At 52.5% G+C, this 17,932-nt stretch overlaps 1 protein-coding gene across 3 annotated transcripts in view; it reads left to right on the top strand.

Moving 5' to 3' along the window:
• LAMA5 (laminin subunit alpha 5) overlaps nucleotides 1-17,932 on the top strand; it is a 170,158-nt gene that overhangs the window by 105,367 nt on the left and 46,859 nt on the right. For 2 of the 3 annotated variants that reach the window (XM_050918867.1, XM_050918866.1), the window contains exons 16-28: nucleotides 2,382-2,519; nucleotides 2,823-2,875; nucleotides 3,133-3,232; nucleotides 3,829-3,881; nucleotides 6,276-6,381; nucleotides 7,120-7,219; nucleotides 7,672-7,828; nucleotides 10,590-10,728; nucleotides 15,014-15,156; nucleotides 15,261-15,367; nucleotides 16,329-16,482; nucleotides 16,902-17,062; nucleotides 17,792-17,900. In XM_050918867.1, the coding sequence (XP_050774824.1) occupies nucleotides 2,382-2,519; nucleotides 2,823-2,875; nucleotides 3,133-3,232; nucleotides 3,829-3,881; nucleotides 6,276-6,381; nucleotides 7,120-7,219; nucleotides 7,672-7,828; nucleotides 10,590-10,728; nucleotides 15,014-15,156; nucleotides 15,261-15,367; nucleotides 16,329-16,482; nucleotides 16,902-17,062; nucleotides 17,792-17,900 (1,520 nt within the window). Of the gene's footprint in view, nucleotides 1-2,381; nucleotides 2,520-2,822; nucleotides 2,876-3,132; nucleotides 3,233-3,828; nucleotides 3,882-6,275; nucleotides 6,382-7,119; nucleotides 7,220-7,671; nucleotides 7,829-10,589; nucleotides 10,729-11,006; nucleotides 11,137-15,013; nucleotides 15,157-15,260; nucleotides 15,368-16,328; nucleotides 16,483-16,901; nucleotides 17,063-17,791; nucleotides 17,901-17,932 lie in introns of all 3 variants that reach the window. The other variant, XM_050918869.1, reaches the window with a different exon arrangement.

Here is a 17,932-nt window from a genome sequence, read left to right as displayed (position 1 = left end):
TAGCCTGCGTCATCTGACTCGGGCTCCTGGAGCACGGGCTGCGGGGCTATAAAATTGCAGTGTAGACAGTCGGAGCCTGAATGTCTGCCCTGCAATTTTTAACCCTCCTGCCCGAGCCCCATGAGCCTGAGTCAGTCCCATGGACTTTTTATTGCAGTATAGATGTATCCAGAAAGTCCAGTGCTGCTGCCTGTACTCACAGTGAGTAGCTCCTTACTGTGTGTGCGAGCCCACTGTATCTCGCTCTGCTCTGTTACACCAGCCTAAATCCACAGGAAGTCTGCTGAAGCCAGTGGGGCTACAGTCATGGAGAAGGGGTGAGAATTAAATGAGAATCAGGCCTGTTAATTTCACACAACTCCCTCATCCAACCCTGATTTTTGGTGGGTCTGCTTGTGTGGGGCCCCATCCAAAGCCAATTGGAGTCTTTCCACTGACTTCAAAGGGCTTTGGATCAAGCACATAGGGCAGTTCTACTCATTTGAATCATGCCCCTGCATTAGTGCAGGTGTCTGCAGTACAGTGTGTATTATTAACAATCCCCATCATGCCCTGGGCAGAATCTCCCTCTGCCCCTGCCACCAGTCAGACTGGAAAGCCAGATGTACACTTGTACCTCCCAGCAAGAATTTACACTCATTAAAAAATGTTCTGTGATACAATTTCCCTGAAGCGACAAAACAGCAGCATCATGCCTTTTGCACGGTGCTAAATGTAGACGCCTGGGTAGAGGCCAGCTGGCTTAGTGTTCACAGCAAAAAGTGATGCCGGCACTATGCCTTTGAAGGGGCTGGAGGCTTGGATCAAATTGTGTCTCTTGGGTGCAGCAGCCACTTATTTTTTCATCTAAAGAAATAGCTAAAGTGCAAACAGGATTTAAAAAATAGACGAACCGAGAGAGGGCAGGAAGCTGGAGTTTCAAAATTCTCCATTGTTTTTCCAGTACTAAGAATGTTTTGCTCTTAGAGGAGGCCAGTTAGGTGCCAGACATTTGCGCACTTACTAGAAATACATCCACAAGCGTCTGAGCAGTGATTGGAAGAGAGGGGGCAGAATCTGTCTGGGACCAGGCTAGTTGATGGCTGCACGTCTGCTGAGTGACATTTAGGTTGAAAGGTCAGTGAGATTTTGATATGCGTTAGAGAGAAGCAGGTTGTCCAGGAGCGTAAGAACGGCCATACTGGTCAGACCAATGGTATATCTAGCCCAGGATCCTGTCTTCCCACAGTGACTGGTGCCAGATGCCATTGCACTGTTTGTCTCCTCTGAAGCAATTGTGAAGTGATCCATCCCCTGTCGTCCAGTCCCAGGTCCTGGCAGGAAGCAGCACAACCGTTTCCCAGCTCTTTTCCAGGAGTGTTTGTTCTAAATCAGCAAATATTCTTGCATCTGTGCTACTGGCTCATTACTACACGCTGGCCCATCCCGGTGTGCCATGTTCTGCGGGTGTTGTTTGAGAGCTCATGGTCCCAGGCCTTGACAACTGAATGCTGCTCTCAAATGTTGGGTGTAACTGGCCTTCACCATGAATGTGATGAACTACGTGGCTTTTGTTGTTCTCAGTAGCGTGTCTGCTTTTGGTTTTAATGGTCAAACATAGAATGTGAGAGGTGTGCATCCGCTGAAGTAAAACATTTGTGGTAATTAAACTTTATACCTCATGTCTGTAGAGGTTTATTGATTGGCTGGTTTGGCTACAGAGAGAGTCAGGCAGAGAGGGTAGCTTAGTGCCCCTGTTTTTCTTCTATGGGCCAGGTTCCCAGCTGGACTACATCTCCCAGGATGCACCAGGGTGGCTCAGCAAGAGGGGGGAGACTGGTGAATCATGGGAAATGTAGTGTAGCTGGGGAGTCCAGTCCATAGAGGTAAGATTGGTAGCATGAGGCAGTCAGAACTGCAGTTTCCAGGAGGCACTGTGGTGGTATTTCCTAATCAAGGTTTTCAGGGGGAGGGGTTGATTTTGCAGTGGAAATCGGGAAATTTTGACACATTATTTAAAAAGAAAAAGAAAAATTGGGTAAAAATGTTATTGGGGAGGAGAGAGGGGAGGGAACATTTTCTGAGCAGTTCTATGGACTGCATATAAGTCACTTACCGCCTTTGCGCTAACAGGGCTCAGTCTGGCTCTGGCGGTACTTCCTCATGCTCCCAGATTACTAGTCATGAGTTCAGTTCCTGCTGCTGCTGACTCAGTCGGAAGCTGTGTTATCTTATCCCCACTTTGAGACCTCTACCTGAAATGCACCAAGCATGATGGGAGTGTTTAAAGAACTAAGTTCCTGCTTTGTTCTTTTGTTGTTTAAAACACATCCTTTTATTTTAATCTGGGCCCTGAGAGGACTTACAGCTCTCAGCTCCCACCTTTCCCTGTTCACCTGCAGCTTGCCAGTGCTCCACAGAGGGCTCTCTCCACGGCACATGTGATCAGGAAACTGGCCAGTGCAGCTGTCGCCCCAAAGTGGCTGGACTGCGCTGTGACACCTGCATGCCAGGGGCATATGGATTTCCACACTGCGAAGGTAACATTGTCTTCCTCCTCCTCCTCCTCCTCTTCCTGCATGACTTGGTATAGCACATTCGTCTAGGGCTCCCCTTGATGCCCTCGAGCCCAGCTGCACCTACCGACCAGCACTCAAAGCAGTGTTTTTAAAAACACACTAATAAATACACAGACCAGTCATCGACCCAGCGAAAGCTTAAATATAAAAGAAACCTCCCCTCAATCTCCTCCATGAAAAGTTTCTCAGTGTGTACACACAGGACGACTCAAAGCATTAAGGGGTCTGTTTTAAACCTGCTACAAGCTGTGCTTTTCCTTGCAGTGGGCTCCTGTAACCCAGCAGGGTTAGCAACTGCAGACCCTTCCCTGTCTCCGGTGAGTACTTCATGTGCCCCTCAATCTTTTTGGGCTGTTTTGGGTTTCATTTCCTGCAAACCTCATTCGTTTTTCTTCCCTGGTCTCAGAATTTCCTACTGTGTCGCAGGACCTGCTCCAGGTGCAATGCAGAGAAAGGCAGCTTCCCACCCTGTAGAGCAGGAGGCCTCATCTGTCCCCTTAGCTGCAAGTTCTGTGATGCTGCTCGAGCCCCTGGCATTCTCGCCTAATCCTTGTTTTCATCCCCCTTTTTTCAGGGTTCCTGTGCGTGTCGGGCATATGTCGAAGGTCCAGCTTGTGACAGGTGCAAACCACTGTACTGGAACCTGACTCCAGATAACCCGTATGGATGCACAAGTAAGGGACTTGCATTATAAGAGGAGTCTTTTGGGGGCAGCCTGTTCCTCTAGAGGTTTAAGAGCCAAACCTAGGCTTTGGGGGGCCATCTCCATTTCAGTAGACGTGATTCCCTTTTCTCCATTCCCATCATTTCCACCTTCAGTTATGGCACGAAACGTTAGCGTCCCAAGTGATGGGAGTGGTTTTGTGATCCACACTTAGCAGGAGGGATGGGCCAGACCTAGGACCCTTTTCAAAGAAATGGATCCAAGGATTTGTTTTGCCAGCTCTGCCAGGACCAAACTCAGACCTTACACAAATACAGGTTTCATGTGTGTAAAATGGGAATGTGCACGTGCAAACATCAGTGTGCAACATCCAGGGCAAGCATGAGGCCAGCTGGAAATCCAGCCCTTAGTCTGTGCTACTTTGGTTAGTTTCCATCCAGAGCCGGAGCCAAGAACTGGTTTATTTCCTCTCTCCATCCGCTTGGCTTCTATCATGTCTGGTTTTCTCTGCTGCAAGGAATGTTGGTGTCAATCTGAGAGTTTTTAATAGTCTCTCAATGGCTGGGTTGATTTCCTCACTCTCTCGTGCTCTTCTGCTCTCTTCAGGCTGCCAGTGTGATACCAAGGGCACCATCAGTGGAGTCGCAGAATGTCAGCAAGTAAGATCACTCCCAAAGTTTCCTATGCAGAATTAGATCCCCTCTTCCCCCGCCCCCTTGCTCCCGTTAGAGTTAGGAAAAGGCCCTTCATGTGTGTAATAGCTGGAGCTTTCCAAACCTGGCTCCCACAGACCCACTCTCCGTTTACAGTGTCCTGTCCTGATGCTGTCTGCACCAGCGAGTTCTGGGTGCCCTTTGTCAAGCTGAAACTAGAGATCATTTATCCACATTGACCCCCTTGATCTTCTCCATCCTGTTGATGTGGCGCAGCAGCCTGGACTTGCATAAGGACCTGGGTTTAGAGCAGGAGTGGGCAAACTTTTTGGCCCAAGGGCCACATTGGGGTTCCAAAACTATGTGGAAGGTGGGTAGGGAAGGCTGTGCCTCCCCAAACAGCCTGGCCCCTGCCCCCTCCCACTTCCTGCCCCCCTCAGAACCCCCGATCCATCCAACCCCCCCTGCTTCTTGTCCCCTAACTGCCTTCTGGAACCCCAACAACCCCTGTCCAACCTCCCCTGCTTCTTGTCCCCTAACTTCCCCTCCCGGGATCCCACCTCCTATCCAATCCCCCCTGCTCCCTGTCCCCGGACTGCCCCGACCCCTATCCACACCCCTACCCCTAGCCAGGCCCCTGGGACCCCACCCCCATCCAACCCACCCTGCTCCTTGTCCCCTGACCGCCCCCTCCCAGGACGCCCTGCCCCTAACTGGCCCCCCGGAACCCCACCCCCTATCCAACCCCTCCACCCCCCAAGCTCGCTTCCAAGTGCATCCCTGCGAACGTGGGCAGAGTACTCAGGAGGAGCAGGGGCAGCCACGCAGCCGAAGAGAAGCGGTGATTTCCTCTTCAAAGCACCGCTTCTCTCAGGAGGGCACTGGGTGGCTGTGCAGCCGGCCGGAGAGAAGTAGCACTTTGAAGGGGAAACTGCCGCTTCTGTCTGTCCGGTTGCAAGGCCACCCGGTGTCCTCCTGAGTCCTCCAGCTGTGTTCCCCACGTTTCCACCACCCACACCGCCCGCCTACTCTCCGGAGGCTGTGGGTGAGCCTCCCTCCCTGCTCTCCTGCCCAATGTGCCCCCGTGGCATGGCAAGGTGAAGCTGCAGGTGGGAGAGGACAGCGGGGGGTGGAGAGAACGGGAGCTAGCCTCCCCGGCCGGGACCTCAGGGGCCAGGCAGGATGTGGCTCGCAGGCTGTAGTTTGCCCACATCTGGTTTAGAGCCTACATCAGGAATGAGGAAAGAAGACGTAACTCATTCAGCGTTTTTGCTTTGGCCTACGAGAAACGGAAGAGTCATGTTGTTATGTGTGTATTGTAATAGCACCTAAGGACCAGGGCCCTATTGTGCTAGGTGCTGTACAACAAAAAGACCCTACCCCAAAGAATTTGCAACTTTACTATGTAGTAGTGCGCTCAGAGCCCAGGCTAGCTGGAAAGTCTTTGGCAGAAGCCTTGGAGGGAGGCTGCAGAGTTGTTTGACAAGGGTGGCAGGCATGCATTCATCTCAGTAGCCATCACGGTCTTTGTAACATCTGTGGGCTTGGGGAAGAGTAAAGGCCTCTGAATAATATGGTGGACCTCAGCTACATCCAGCTGCCTATGGGCTTGATGAAGACTGTGTTTTCCCATTTCCCATCCCAAGGAATGTTCCACGGTCACTTTTGTTAAGGGATCATCGCTAAAGTCTTGTCAAGAGTGGAGATTATAGCCAGTGGTGGTCTTGCACCAAGACAGCTATACTAGTGCAGACCCCTGTGCCTGTGTAAATCATGATTTTCTCTGGCCCCAGCCCCCTTTCACACCAGGGCAGTGCAGTTACAATGGTGTAGCTGTAACGGCACAGACACCCCTCAGTGGGGCAAGGCCAAATTATCTCCCCAAGGGAGCTCATGCAGTGCCTGCCTGCCTGCCCTAGGTAAATGGCTTCGCTCTCCATAGTCTGTGGCAATGGGCAGATTATGACAAGGTTTTAGTGTTTGTAAGAGCAGTCCCTTCTTGTACGTTCACCATGCTGTTAAATAGTCTAACCAGAGCTATTGACACTATTATTTATTGGCTGCATTATGGGAGCGCTTACGAGCCCTCCCCATGGACCTGGACCCACCTCATTGTGTTAGTGTCTGTGCACCTCGCAGTCATTACTGGTTTTCTCCTCACAACACCCTGTGAGGTAGGGTAGTGCTGTTAGCTCACTGTGCAGGGGGGAGCTGAGTCACACGCTTGCCTAGGGAAGCTCTGACAGAGTTGGGGATTGAACCTGGGTCTCCAGAGTGCCAGACCTTTGCTCTGACCACTGCACCATCTTTCCTCTCTCAAATGCTGGTTTGGTTGTGCTGAGTGTTGAGGAGGGGCAGAGCCACATCCATGGGGCATTGACTGACTTGGCTGTCTCCTAGGGCAATGGGCAGTGTTTCTGCAAACCCAGCATCTGCGGCCAGTTGTGCTCCACGTGTAAGGACGGATACTTCAACCTGGACCATGCAAATTACTTTGGCTGCCAAGGTGGGTACCCTTCTCTCTTTTGTGAGGTGCTAGATCTGCCAGCTGGTGGAAAACAGGACAGAGGAGCCAGTCCCTGGAGCTGCCTGTCTGGGTTCTGTGGGACAAGAGTACTGAGGCCTGGAAAGCAAAACGGATGAGAACAGGGGGTTGGGCTGTTCTTCCAGAAGTGATAGAATTGAGCACCTGATTTAGACCCATTGTACGTCCCCGGAGTGGATCAGATGATTCACTCCTCTCCCACTGAGGATGGGAGGGAAACCAGGTGAGGGTGGATGCCTGGAGATTACTTCTTGCTTTACAAGCTTGTACTTCTGTTTCCCTGTGTGCACATTAATGCTGGTGGTGAGCAGCGAAGCAGCAGAGGCTGCAGTTGCCTGTCGCCCTGCACAATGCTCTCCCCATCAGTGGTGTGCTATGGGGTGGCGGTGCTGGGAGATAGGCAGTGAGCAGGGCTGCTGAAGGGGGTTGGGTTTAGAGGCCTGGTCGGAGCTCGGAGGGCTCACTGAGAGAATTGGCAGGCCTGCGTTCTTCTCAGCAGCCACCAGCAGTCTTCAAATAGCTCAGCGCTGCGATGGAAGAGAAGCTGATCCAAGTGGGGTCCAAGCCAACATGAAAACGGATACAATGGAATAAAAATAGAGCCCTCGGCAGCTCCTCCCTTCGGTGCGCAGCTTTGATTAGTGCTATTCGGAGCTTGTTAATGTCAGTGGAATGTAAACACGTGCTTCCTGTCCACAGGCTGCCGGTGCGACGTTGGTGGGTCCATCGGGCCGGCGTGCGAGGCGAGGACCGGAGCCTGTCACTGCAGGCAGAACACCCAAGGCCCAACATGCACCCTGTAAGAGCCCAGCTGCCACCACAGAGCTGCTTGACGCATTCACTCCTTGTTCTATTAGCTGGAGACTTCTCCAGCACCCCCTACTCCCCGGCTAGGGGGGCCATGGCCTTAGAACGCTGGAGGCTGCGTGCCTCCTGTCCCTTGCCACCGCAACCACTACCGCATGCCTACACACGAGCATGTTCGCCCCTTGTTGGGGACTCTCCTCTCCAGCCTCTTCCCTCCCTAAACAGCTGGAAAGAAGTAAACTCTGCTCCAGTTTTTCTCCCCATTATTGGGAAGAGGGAGTCCCATGCAGTGTTGATATGGAGCTAGCAGCTACAGACACCATTCTGTCTGGCTGTGTCCTGGAGGGCCCCCGAGAAGCCAGCAATCATGAAAGTAGCATGAAGTAAGTTCCCCGGTCTGTGGAAACCAGGCTTGTAATTCTATCTATTGACTCTCTTCCCCAGGCCTACGAGGGACCATTATTTCCCTGACCTCCACCACCTGAAATTCGAATTGGAAGAGGGCACCACGCTAGATGGCCGGGCTGTTCGCTTTGGCTACAACCCCCTGGAGTTTGAGAATTTCAGCTGGAGAGGATACGCTCAGATGTCTCCCATTCAGGTATGATTTACGGGCCTGGCCCCAGCCTGTGCTACCTACCAGGAGAGGACGCAGAAGGCTAACCATTTGATGTGCTGTAGACACGTGTATTGTTTTAACCCAAAGAGTAGCTCTAAACCCAAGGTCATGTGGTGGCCAAAACAAACAATGCAGTGTAAATATAGTCTGTTTGTGCAGATATTTCCTGTAGCATTAGGGACAGAACAGACTGATGAGAGGAGAGATCCTAATTCAGGAAGCCCTGCTCAGGAGGTCAGCCTAGAGCAAGAGTCTCAAACTCCCAGCCCGCGAGCCATCTGTGGCCCGCGAACCTCCCCAATGTGGCATGCGGGGCTCCAGCAGTTTTGGGGCTGGGTCTCTTCCTTGGCCTCACCTGCTGCCCCGGGTGTTCCCCCTCTACCTCCCCAGGCCATTTACAATGGCCTGGGACCCCGGCAGTGCACAGGAGCTGAGCAGTGTCTGCCTGCTCGCTCTACACATCTGCCGGCCCCTCCCTGCAGCCCTGGGGCAGGGCTGTGCCTCCACACACTTCCCCCGCCCCAAGCACCCCTGCGGCCAATGGGAAGCTGCGGGGGTGGTGCCTGGGTACAGCAGTGCATGGAGGCCCCCCGTCCCGCCCCACCTTGGAGCCCAGGTAAGCGCTTCACCCCCTGACCCTCTCCCAAAGCCTGCTCCTCCAGCCCCTCCCACCCCCAAACTCTCTCCCAGAGCCTGCATCCCCTCCCATACCCTCGCAGTCCCCAAACTCCATCCCAGAGCCTGCAACCCTACTCCCTCCTCCTGCACCCCCATCCCCTGCCCCAGCCCAGAGCCTGCACCCAAACTCCATCCCAGAGCCTGTACCCCAATCCCCTGCCCCAGACCTCCTCCCTCACCCAAACTTCCTCCCAGAGCCTAAGGCAGGTGGGGGGCAGACTTGGGGGAGGGAGGTGTTCTGGGCAGCATGAGTGACATCATTGGTCTGCTGGAAGGATTTGAGGCCTGGCACTGGTCCTAAGGTAAAATGAGTTTGAAACCCCTGGGCTAGAGGATCACAGTGGTCCCTTCTGGCTGTATGATCTACGTATCCTAATTCAGTTAGTGGGAAGTCTCTTACGGGGCTTTCTCTGTACAATGTCTGCAGGTTTCCTTGGGGCCCTTTCACCTGCTCTTCTCTTTCCTGCCACACACTATGTAACCCCCTCTCCCCGACCCCAAAAAGGAAGCCACTCCTCCCCCGTTACTACACGCAGCTTACGCCCTTTGTGACTACTTTGCCTGGACTGTTGTTGGGTGTAGATGATTTTCTACATGGTCCCTAGGGGCGAGGCTGTAACATCCACTCACACTGCTCCCTCCAGCTTTTCCCTTTGTGAACCTTTCTTCTGCACGGCCCCTATCAGAATGTTTAGTGTGTGTTGGGGGCCTAGGGGGGTATATAGCAGCCACACAGGTTTGTCCTGTGTAGCAGATTCTTTATCCTGACCCTTGCTCTCTCCACCTACAGCTAGAATAGTCTTCGCTTTGCTTTGTTGCTAGGCTAGGCTGGGTTTTCAAAGGGGCTGAAGGGAGTTAATCACCAGATTTCCACTAAATTCTGGTGGGAGCTGGACGCCTAACTCCTCCGGATTCCTTTTGAAAATCCCAGACCGAGCAACCAGAGACTGTTAAGTGAGTTGTTCACTTGGCTGCTCGTTTTGTTTGGTATCCACTGGCTGCATTAGAGACTCCACTGGGTGTTGAATGTCAGGCAGGTGTGTGGTTTTTGTGTCGGCAGGCCCCTTTTCCGTGCGAGGTCATTCCAATGTGTCCTCTAGCGGGACGCTCAGGCTGTGACCTTGGAGCTTTCACCCTAAAACTAGTCTTTAACGTCCCTTGCCAGTATCTTTTCTCAAGGGAACGGCCCTCCTTTATCACAGCCCGTTGATCATGCCCATGGAGGGTTTGCTTGGCAAACCTCCACTTGGTCCCTGGCACAGGAAAGCACTTAAGCATGTGCTTAGATCCCATGAACGTCAATAGGACTTTAGCATGTGCTTCATGTTAAGTGCATGCTCACGTGCTTTCCTAGACGGGGCTGCTTTTCTGAATCAAGGCCACATGGCAGCTCTTCAGTAAGTGGACACATCTCTCGGGGGTGTCCTCAGTTGGTATTGCTAGTTGTTAGCATTTCAAGTGGTGGAGAGAACCACGTGATTTCCACTTGCAGCCTCTCTGTGGACATTTGGGTGGCGAACCCAGGAGCACAGAGACAGATGGCCTTGGAGCCGCCCATGGGCTGACTGTATACAAAGCACCAAACCCATGTTACGTTAATAATGGAGCCAAGCCTTTTGTTAAAGTAACCTCTTTCCCTAGCTTGGAATAAGCCCCCCCACCAAACAGCACTCCTCCATGCTAGCCAGCTTCCATTCCAAAGCTGACGGCTAGGAAGGCTCCCCAGTTAAACGCTGTGGCCAAGCAATCTAAACGCTAGTGTGTGAGTTGTCAGATAGCAGAGCTGCTCTCCCGGTGCATGCCCCCTGCCTCACCTCTCTCACCCACCCACCTGTGGAGAGGGAAGAGGATAGGTGGATGCTTGTAAAGTGCACATGGTAGCATGTGTGCAATGTCTTCTCCTGCTGCCTTTTTCATGCTGTTAGGCTGCGTGGCTGCTTGACTCCTCCTGCGCTGTGGCATGGTGCTTTGGGAGCAGTCCCCTGAGCTGCTGCGCTGGGGCTGTTGGCGGTGGAGGTGATTTAAGGTGTTGCTCTGCTTCTCTCCCCTTTCTCTCTCCCACCAGCCCAAGGTAGTGGTGACTCTCAATGTGACCTCCCCTGACCTGTTCCGCATCGTCTTTCGCTACGTCAACCGGGGGCCGGCCAATGTGGAAGGGAGGGTCTCAGTCCTTGAGGAAGGAAAGTTTAATGTTTGTGGCAACTGTAAGTGCATTTCTCACTCTAAGACTAACCAAAACATCCCCGTTTTCTGCAAACCACCCCTCCAAAACACCACCCATTGGGACCTTCTGAGCTCCTCCAGCGTGCCAGCCCTTGCTGCGTTGGCAGCTGCTCCCCTGTGTCATGCAGAGGGGAGGGGGACTAGAGCGAGAGGCAGGTAGGCAGGCAGGCAGGTAGGTACCGCTCTCCCACAGGATGGGTGATGGGCCCAGCGCCGGCCCCACAGTGATGTGTGCCCAATGTGCTTTTGCTTTTTGCAGAGTAAAGTCAGAGTCACGGTAGACGTGAAGGAGGCAGAGCTCTATCTATTCCATGTCATCCTGAGGTATATTAATTCAGGAGGTGCCACTGTGTATGGCAAAATTACAGCTTATCAGCCACGAAGGAGAGGTAAGGGTCCCATGCTGCTCCGCGTGCCACTGCTGCTTCCTCCCTTCCCCCCGCAGTCTCCTGCGGACATCTCCGTACAGCTTTACTCTGGAACTTCTGCCCTCCAGAGCTGGAGGCTGGACCAAGGCGGCACTTCCCCCATTTAACAAGCCAGCACTGCAGCGATCCCCGGCCATGACCCCAAGGGGAGCGCGCTTGTCGACTCGGCCAGTGTGGGAGGAGGCAGCATAACGTTTAGATGAGGCTTGCTTGCCTAGTGCCCCCAAAGGGACAGGACGGCCCGGAAGGCCCTTGCAGAGCCTAAGAGGAGTAGCTACACGTCCAAGATGGGCCACACAGGTGGAACCAGATCTGAACATCAGCATCCGGACCTGGGCTTTATTTTTCAGGTCCCATCTGTCACTGCCAGTTGGTGAATGAAGTGCCGGGACATGCAGGAGGGGGGATGCGCTTCGCCTGTCCGTGTGCTTCTTGCAGCCGCCTTCTATCATCAGAGCACATCACCTTGTATTTTAAAGCCAGAGGCAGTAGCAGGAGTCCAGATCCCCCTTCCTGATTCATAAGGGCATGACGGAAGAGCCTGGTTTGGGGCCTTTGGGAAGTGCCAGGTGGCCTGGCCTGGCAGGTGTTTAACGGGGTTTCCCATTGCATTTTGGCAGTCGCTCTAAGCTGGCTGCACAGACTCCGATAACTCATCCTGTACAGGCGGGGAAAGGAAGAGCCAGCAAAGACAGCGTGAAAGGCACAGAGACCCACGTTTTGTACGTACCAGGAATCAGCAGCGTGTAGGCAAGAGCACACTGGGACAGAGGATTTTGTTTTTGTTTTGTTTTTTGTGGAAGAGGATAAAAGGGCTTTACCTCCCTGCTAACTGACATGCACAGGCACGTGCACACAGCCTACTGCTAATGTCTCCTCTCAGCTAGGCCAGGAGATGGGAATTGGCGTTTGCGCCTGTCATTAGCTGTCTCTTTTCTGGCAACTCAGGGCCTGTCTGCTTCTTCCCTGGGCTGTTACCCAAGCAGCAACTTTCTCTTTTCTGGCAGCTGATGCCCAGGAATGAGCATTGTCATGCCTGACCTGAGTGCCAATCCTCCTGAAGCGCTTTGCTTCACCAGTGCCGCCCTCTCTCTGAGCCTCTCTGCTGCTCTCCCTTCCCCACAACGCACGATTTGCTGGGGGGCTCCTCTCCCTCAGGCAGGGTGATGTGGCAAGTGCCTCGGAGGGGCAGGAGACTCTAGAAGAGCAGCTGGGCATTGCCTCTGGCCCTCCTGCGCTCCCAAGCTTGGAGTTTGAAATCCACTGTCATACCCCCATGGCAGCATGCAGCACTGCCACCAAGGTATTCCAGGCAGCCAGCTACTGATTGTGTCCCTTCTGGAACAGTCCCATAGGACTGCACAGACCAGGACTGCTTTTTATAGGATGGTTCAATAAACCCTATAGAAAAGTTGTTCCTTTCTATTAAATTCTGTAGGCTTTTTAAGTGATTCCTATAGAGCCTTATTGGCATGGCCCCTATTGAACCCTATAGGTTGGTTTTCCATAAGGAATGACTTGGAACTGAGTCAAGTTTATCTTTCCCTGCTCACCCTACTCATGCCAGGATGGCGAAGTGATATCTGGTTTCTGCAGCATGGCAAGCGCTCAGCCCAGGGAGGAAGAGGAGCAGTAAAATTCTGCTCCAGCCTTTGGTCGCGTCCACCTTTTGCATTCACTTTTCTGAAGAGCGAGTCTCTGCAACCTCTTGATGCCACATGTTTTTCTGGCAGAATTGTATCTGCGGGTTTTTGTCATACGCGGGAACTCCAGTGTCCATGTGCAAAGTGCATTTGCTGACACAGGTTGGCTAATCTATCTCTGCAGGGAAGTTCTTGAATTGGCAAGTACGTAGAAAATTGCCGTCCCTGTAGAGGGTGGTGTGAGGCCCCTTCGACAATCTGTCCCAAGAAAGCCAGCAAGTTTCAAAGCCAGCTGCAGCAATTTCTTCCTCAGGAGAACTAGCCCAGTGTGGCAGCTCTCACAGAGACCTTGCAAGAGAAAGGCACTGCACCCGCCCTGGCATGTCTTCCCATCTGCTCTCATGCTGCCAAACCCAGCTTTGCAAAGCCTGGGCAACTGCACCCTCAACGTGAGCTACAGTCAGTCTCTACTCATTCGTTGTCAGCTGCGTTCTTTTTCACGGAGCCAGGTTGGGCATGGCTGGTGCTGTCCTGTTTGGTACCGTCATGAGGATTCCCAGTCTAATGGTTAAAAAACAGGGCTGGGAGGTACAAAACTGGTGTTCCCTGCCATTGACTTGCATTATGACCCGAAACAAATCGCTTGACCTCTGTATCTCAGTTTCACAGCCTGTACGTATAATGCTCCCAGAGAGAGAGGAGGTTCCTTAATTCTCTAATGTTTGATGTAATGGTCTGAGATCCTGGGATGAAAGATGACATTGAATAGAAAATATTGTTATTTATTTGGAGCTGCTGGGCTGGCACAGAAGAAACTGTTGCTTTACCTTGTAAAGTGAGCAGCTGGAGGATATATACAGGGCCTGATGTGCCCAGGTGTTGCTTTAAAAAAAGGAAGCAAGCGGCTGGATAATTATACGACCAGTTATGTTTCTACACAGGAAAGTTAAAGAGAAAGGTCATTCACTCACATGCTGCCAGGTGTAATCTGATTACAGCATAGGTCAGGAAGGATTACAGCAGGCTTGCTGTATAACGCTGTGGCTTTTTTCCCTTCCTTGAACGCTTCAGGTATTTGCTAGTGCAGGAGGCATATTCCCAGCCTGGCGGACTGATGAGTGGACCCAGCACAGCAGCCCCTTTGCTAAGCCATCTAGTTTCCAAAACATGGTCCCATCCTCATTCTATGTGGAAGGGGCTGCCAATGTTAAGACCAGAGGCCTACAAGCAAGTTAGTCCCTTGCAGTGTTCTGTGTGGCAAGCATCTAACCCTTTCGCTCCCTGACAGCTCCGAATGTAAGGTTCAGGAATCTTGGGTCCAATCTTGAGTTAATTGCGCTGTCCATGTACTGAATGCGGCTAAACAGTCGAAGTAGTAGCATGCTCCTTCGTCCTACCCTCGCTCGCCCTGCTGCGTGTCGTGCTGTAAATGTACCTCACAAAGACAGAGGAACGCGCGTGTGAAATTCGCAGCCTCCTGCCTCAGCTCATCTGCCCCCCATGCAGACCAGCACATCTGCTCATTTCATGTGTTTAAAAAAACCCAGAACGTGTAAACTAGCCAGTGGCCATTCTGACACTAGGTGCCATGCTGTGATCACATTCAAAGATCTTTTTTTTTTTAAATGTCAATGGAGCCTCAGTTTAGCCAACGGATTTCAGTGGGAGAAGGATGGGGCCTGAAATCCAGGTGAAGGCTGTTGCATTAAATTGCCCTCTAAGCTCCGGCTGCAGAATGTCTGTTGCTGTGGTTGGTGGGGAAAGGCAGGAGGGTCTCTGAGTTTGCAGCAAGACATTCTCCAATATGTATAGGGTATCTGATTGCTTCTTGTCACTTGTCTTCAAAGAATTTCATAGTCATTCTCTCTGTCTCTAGCTGGCGGGATGCTGTTGGGTATGGGCTATTCATCGCTGGATGAGAGCTACAGATTAGCAATAACAGTGGGGCAGTCAGTGATTTTTTTTTTCCACTGAGAAGATTCTGCTTGGGGGGTATTTCTGTTGTTGTCTGATGTGGGACCTTGGTGCATCCGCAGTGGATGCTGTTCGAAAGACTAAACCAGGCTTCCACAGAGCCACGTTTACAGAGCCACTTCCTTGCCTGTATCCACCGTGCTTGCTGCCTGTTGCGCGGTATCCCCTCAGAGCCACCCGAGCTTATGCTTTCTCACAATCTCTTGTCCTTCCCGCCCCAGGTACTGAGCAGACCAAGCAGATCATCTTCGCTCCCAGCACCGAACCGGCTTTTGTCACCATCCCTCAGAACAGCTTCGGGGAGCCCTTTGTGCTGAACCCCAGCGTGTGGTCGCTGATCGTTGAGGCAGAGGGCATACTGCTGGTAAGGCCCTTCCCTTTCTCCCTCCCCCAAGGAAAGCTCTGTCAGTTTCCCGAGGAACAGAGTCACGCTGAACTTGTCCCCCTTCTTCTCCACCCCCGTTCTAGGACTATCTGGTTTTGCTCCCCAGTTCGTACTATGAAGCGCCCATACTGCAGCTGAAGGTCACAGAGGCGTGTACCTACAGCCCAGCCCCTGAGCAAGCCAGTCAGAAGTAAGGAACTCCATTCCTCTCTTTGTCTGTGATCTGTGTCATATGGGGGTCTTCCCAGCTCTCTGGCACTAATGAACCGGTAGAGTGCCCCCTTCTGTGCAGGGCTGCATTCCCATTCAGTCAGCAGCTGCTCACTGTGGGGAGCCACCAGGGATCTCCCCTCACCCGGGGAGCCTGGGCAAACGGGGGCAGGGGCTCAGCCAAAGCAGCTAACTACCCAGGACCCCTGCAGTGCCTCTCGCCTGCCATTCAGGCCAGTGGAGGAGCGCTGTGTTCACAAGAGTCTGCAGGTCTTCGGGGGGTGAGGGTGGCTGGGTCGGGAGAGGTTTTCACAGTGACAATGGAACATAACAAACAGGGGCAGCTAAAGTCTGAGGCTGAATGGCTTCCTCTACCTAATGGCAGGGCCCCACCCAGTCTCACTGGGGACACCATAGGATTTTGGAGCGGGCATTGCACTCTAGGAGGGACGCCTAGGTCATTGGATTGCTCAAAGGGTTAGTACTGGGGGCGCTGCCCCGTTTCCCGCTAGCCTTGATTGATAGCCCCGGAATGTTATTAGCAATAAGCAGCATTTGCTGGTCAACATGAAATGAACTGCCAGCCTCTTCAGTGCCTAATGGGCAGGTGTCCATATCTCATGCACCACCTTCCCCCTGGCCTCTCTGCAGAGACCACCAGCCAGGGCTGAATGGGCTATGGAGACTGATTTCCCAGTCTGCCCCTAGAAGTGGACCCTCCCAGAGAGATCTGAGACACTTAAACAGCACAGCGCGGGGATGGGGGGAGGAGAGGAGAGGGGGATTTTCACTGCCGTGACCAGTGAAATACAAACTCTTGTTCCATCCAAGGCCAGGATGCTCTCATGAGCAGCGGATCCCTTGCTTTGCTCTCCGGGACCTGGGCTGGACAAGACAATGCTAACAACAGAACTTCACAAATTCTTTCCTAACATTTCTAGCTGCCTCTTGTACAAGTACCTGTCTGTGGACAGCTTCCCCTCTGCGTCTGGAGAAGACATGGTGTGCCGGCTGGACAACAGCTTACCCAGGCCCTGTCCCATGGTGCCCATCACCCCATCACACCCGCAGATGGCACTGTGCAGCGGCAGTGACGTGAGTAGCTCATTTATTTAACCCTTCAGCCCTGTGAGACCAAAGGCTGTCCCCTTGAGAGACCTTGTACTTTAAATATCCTGGGACAGCTATTCCAGAAACTCACCCACGCCCACTCTGTTCCTCCTGCAGCTCATCAACTGTGTGTTTGTGTGTGTGTGTTTGGGTGCTGCTCACCCATGTAGTCACCCCTGCAAACTCTGCCCTGAGTGTGTAAGTGGTGGGGGGGAGGGATATGCTCGTGCTGGGATTTTAAAACATGCCTTCTTAGCCTGTCCATACAGCAATACATCGAAACCTGTGCACCTAAGAATCTCCCTGATGTAGTCCCCAGCGGAAGGCTATATGGGGGGTGGTATGCACCCGCTGAGAGCTGTCGCAATGCATCATTTCAGTCCATATTTTCATTTCCCACTCAGGTGGAGGTCCAGCTGCGGCTCGTTGTTCCCCAGCCTGGGAGATACGTGCTGCTGGTGGAATATGCCAACAAGGATGCCATGCAGAGGGCCAGTGTAGCAATAAGCTCCCTGCAATTAGCCACCCAGCAGGGGTCACTCACCTTCCACACATGTGACTACAGGTACGAAGCCAGATCCGAACAAGAGGCTGAACGAAGGGGTAGCTGGAGCGAATATGGTAACGTCCCTCTCCTGCATTGCACAGTGAGGGGACAAGCATCTCTGTTCAGTTGCTTCCTACTTTGTTGCACTGATAACACGTTCAGCCTTGTGCCTCAGAATGAGAATATTGTATCTGGGCACATATGTTAGTGCAGTACCCACCATGGGATCTTGCAACCCCCCTGGAAGTGTAGGCACGTTGTCACTCCCATTCAATAGTGGGGAAAGTGGGACGCGGGCAGCCCAGACCTTTTGCATGTGCTTACTGCAGCTAGGGCCAATGCACTTGCAAATTTGATGCTTGCTTGTCTCACATGCATTCCCAGTTCTGAAAATCTGGGCCTAAGTGACTTGACGGAATCCCAGTGAGAGAGCACGGCTGAAAATGGAAGACGAATCCTGTACCTGAGTCGCCTGCTCCAAGTACTAGACAATATTTATGTAACCCACAGACTGAGTGCCTTGTCTGGGAGCTGATCTCATGTTTGACTTCAAACTGTGACCTTAGCAGTAGGAAACAAAGGTTTGGGATATCCTTAGGAAATGCACTCTTGTGACTATCCCGAGCGGGCATTCAAAGACGTACCTCGGCTCTATATAAATATCTTCAAGAATGTCTATCTGGCAAGACAAGAAATGAATGATGGCTCTGCCCGAGGCCGTCCTTGAGTTCTGTTTTTGTCTCACAGTTTCCTTTGCCGTGGGATAGTCTTAGATTCACAGAATCGCTTGGCAGCTTTTGAACTTACCACAGAGGGAACCGTTCGGTTCGCAGCCGATCAAGCCCACTTCTTCCTGGTAAGCCCTCACTACAAAGGACAGCTGTGTGG

This window comes from Gopherus flavomarginatus, chromosome 11, assembly GCF_025201925.1.
Source record: "Gopherus flavomarginatus isolate rGopFla2 chromosome 11, rGopFla2.mat.asm, whole genome shotgun sequence".
NCBI classification, from domain to species: Eukaryota; Metazoa; Chordata; order Testudines; family Testudinidae; genus Gopherus; species Gopherus flavomarginatus.
The sequence above is the reverse complement of the archived record's forward strand: the minus strand, read 5'-3'. Positions and strand labels throughout refer to the sequence as shown.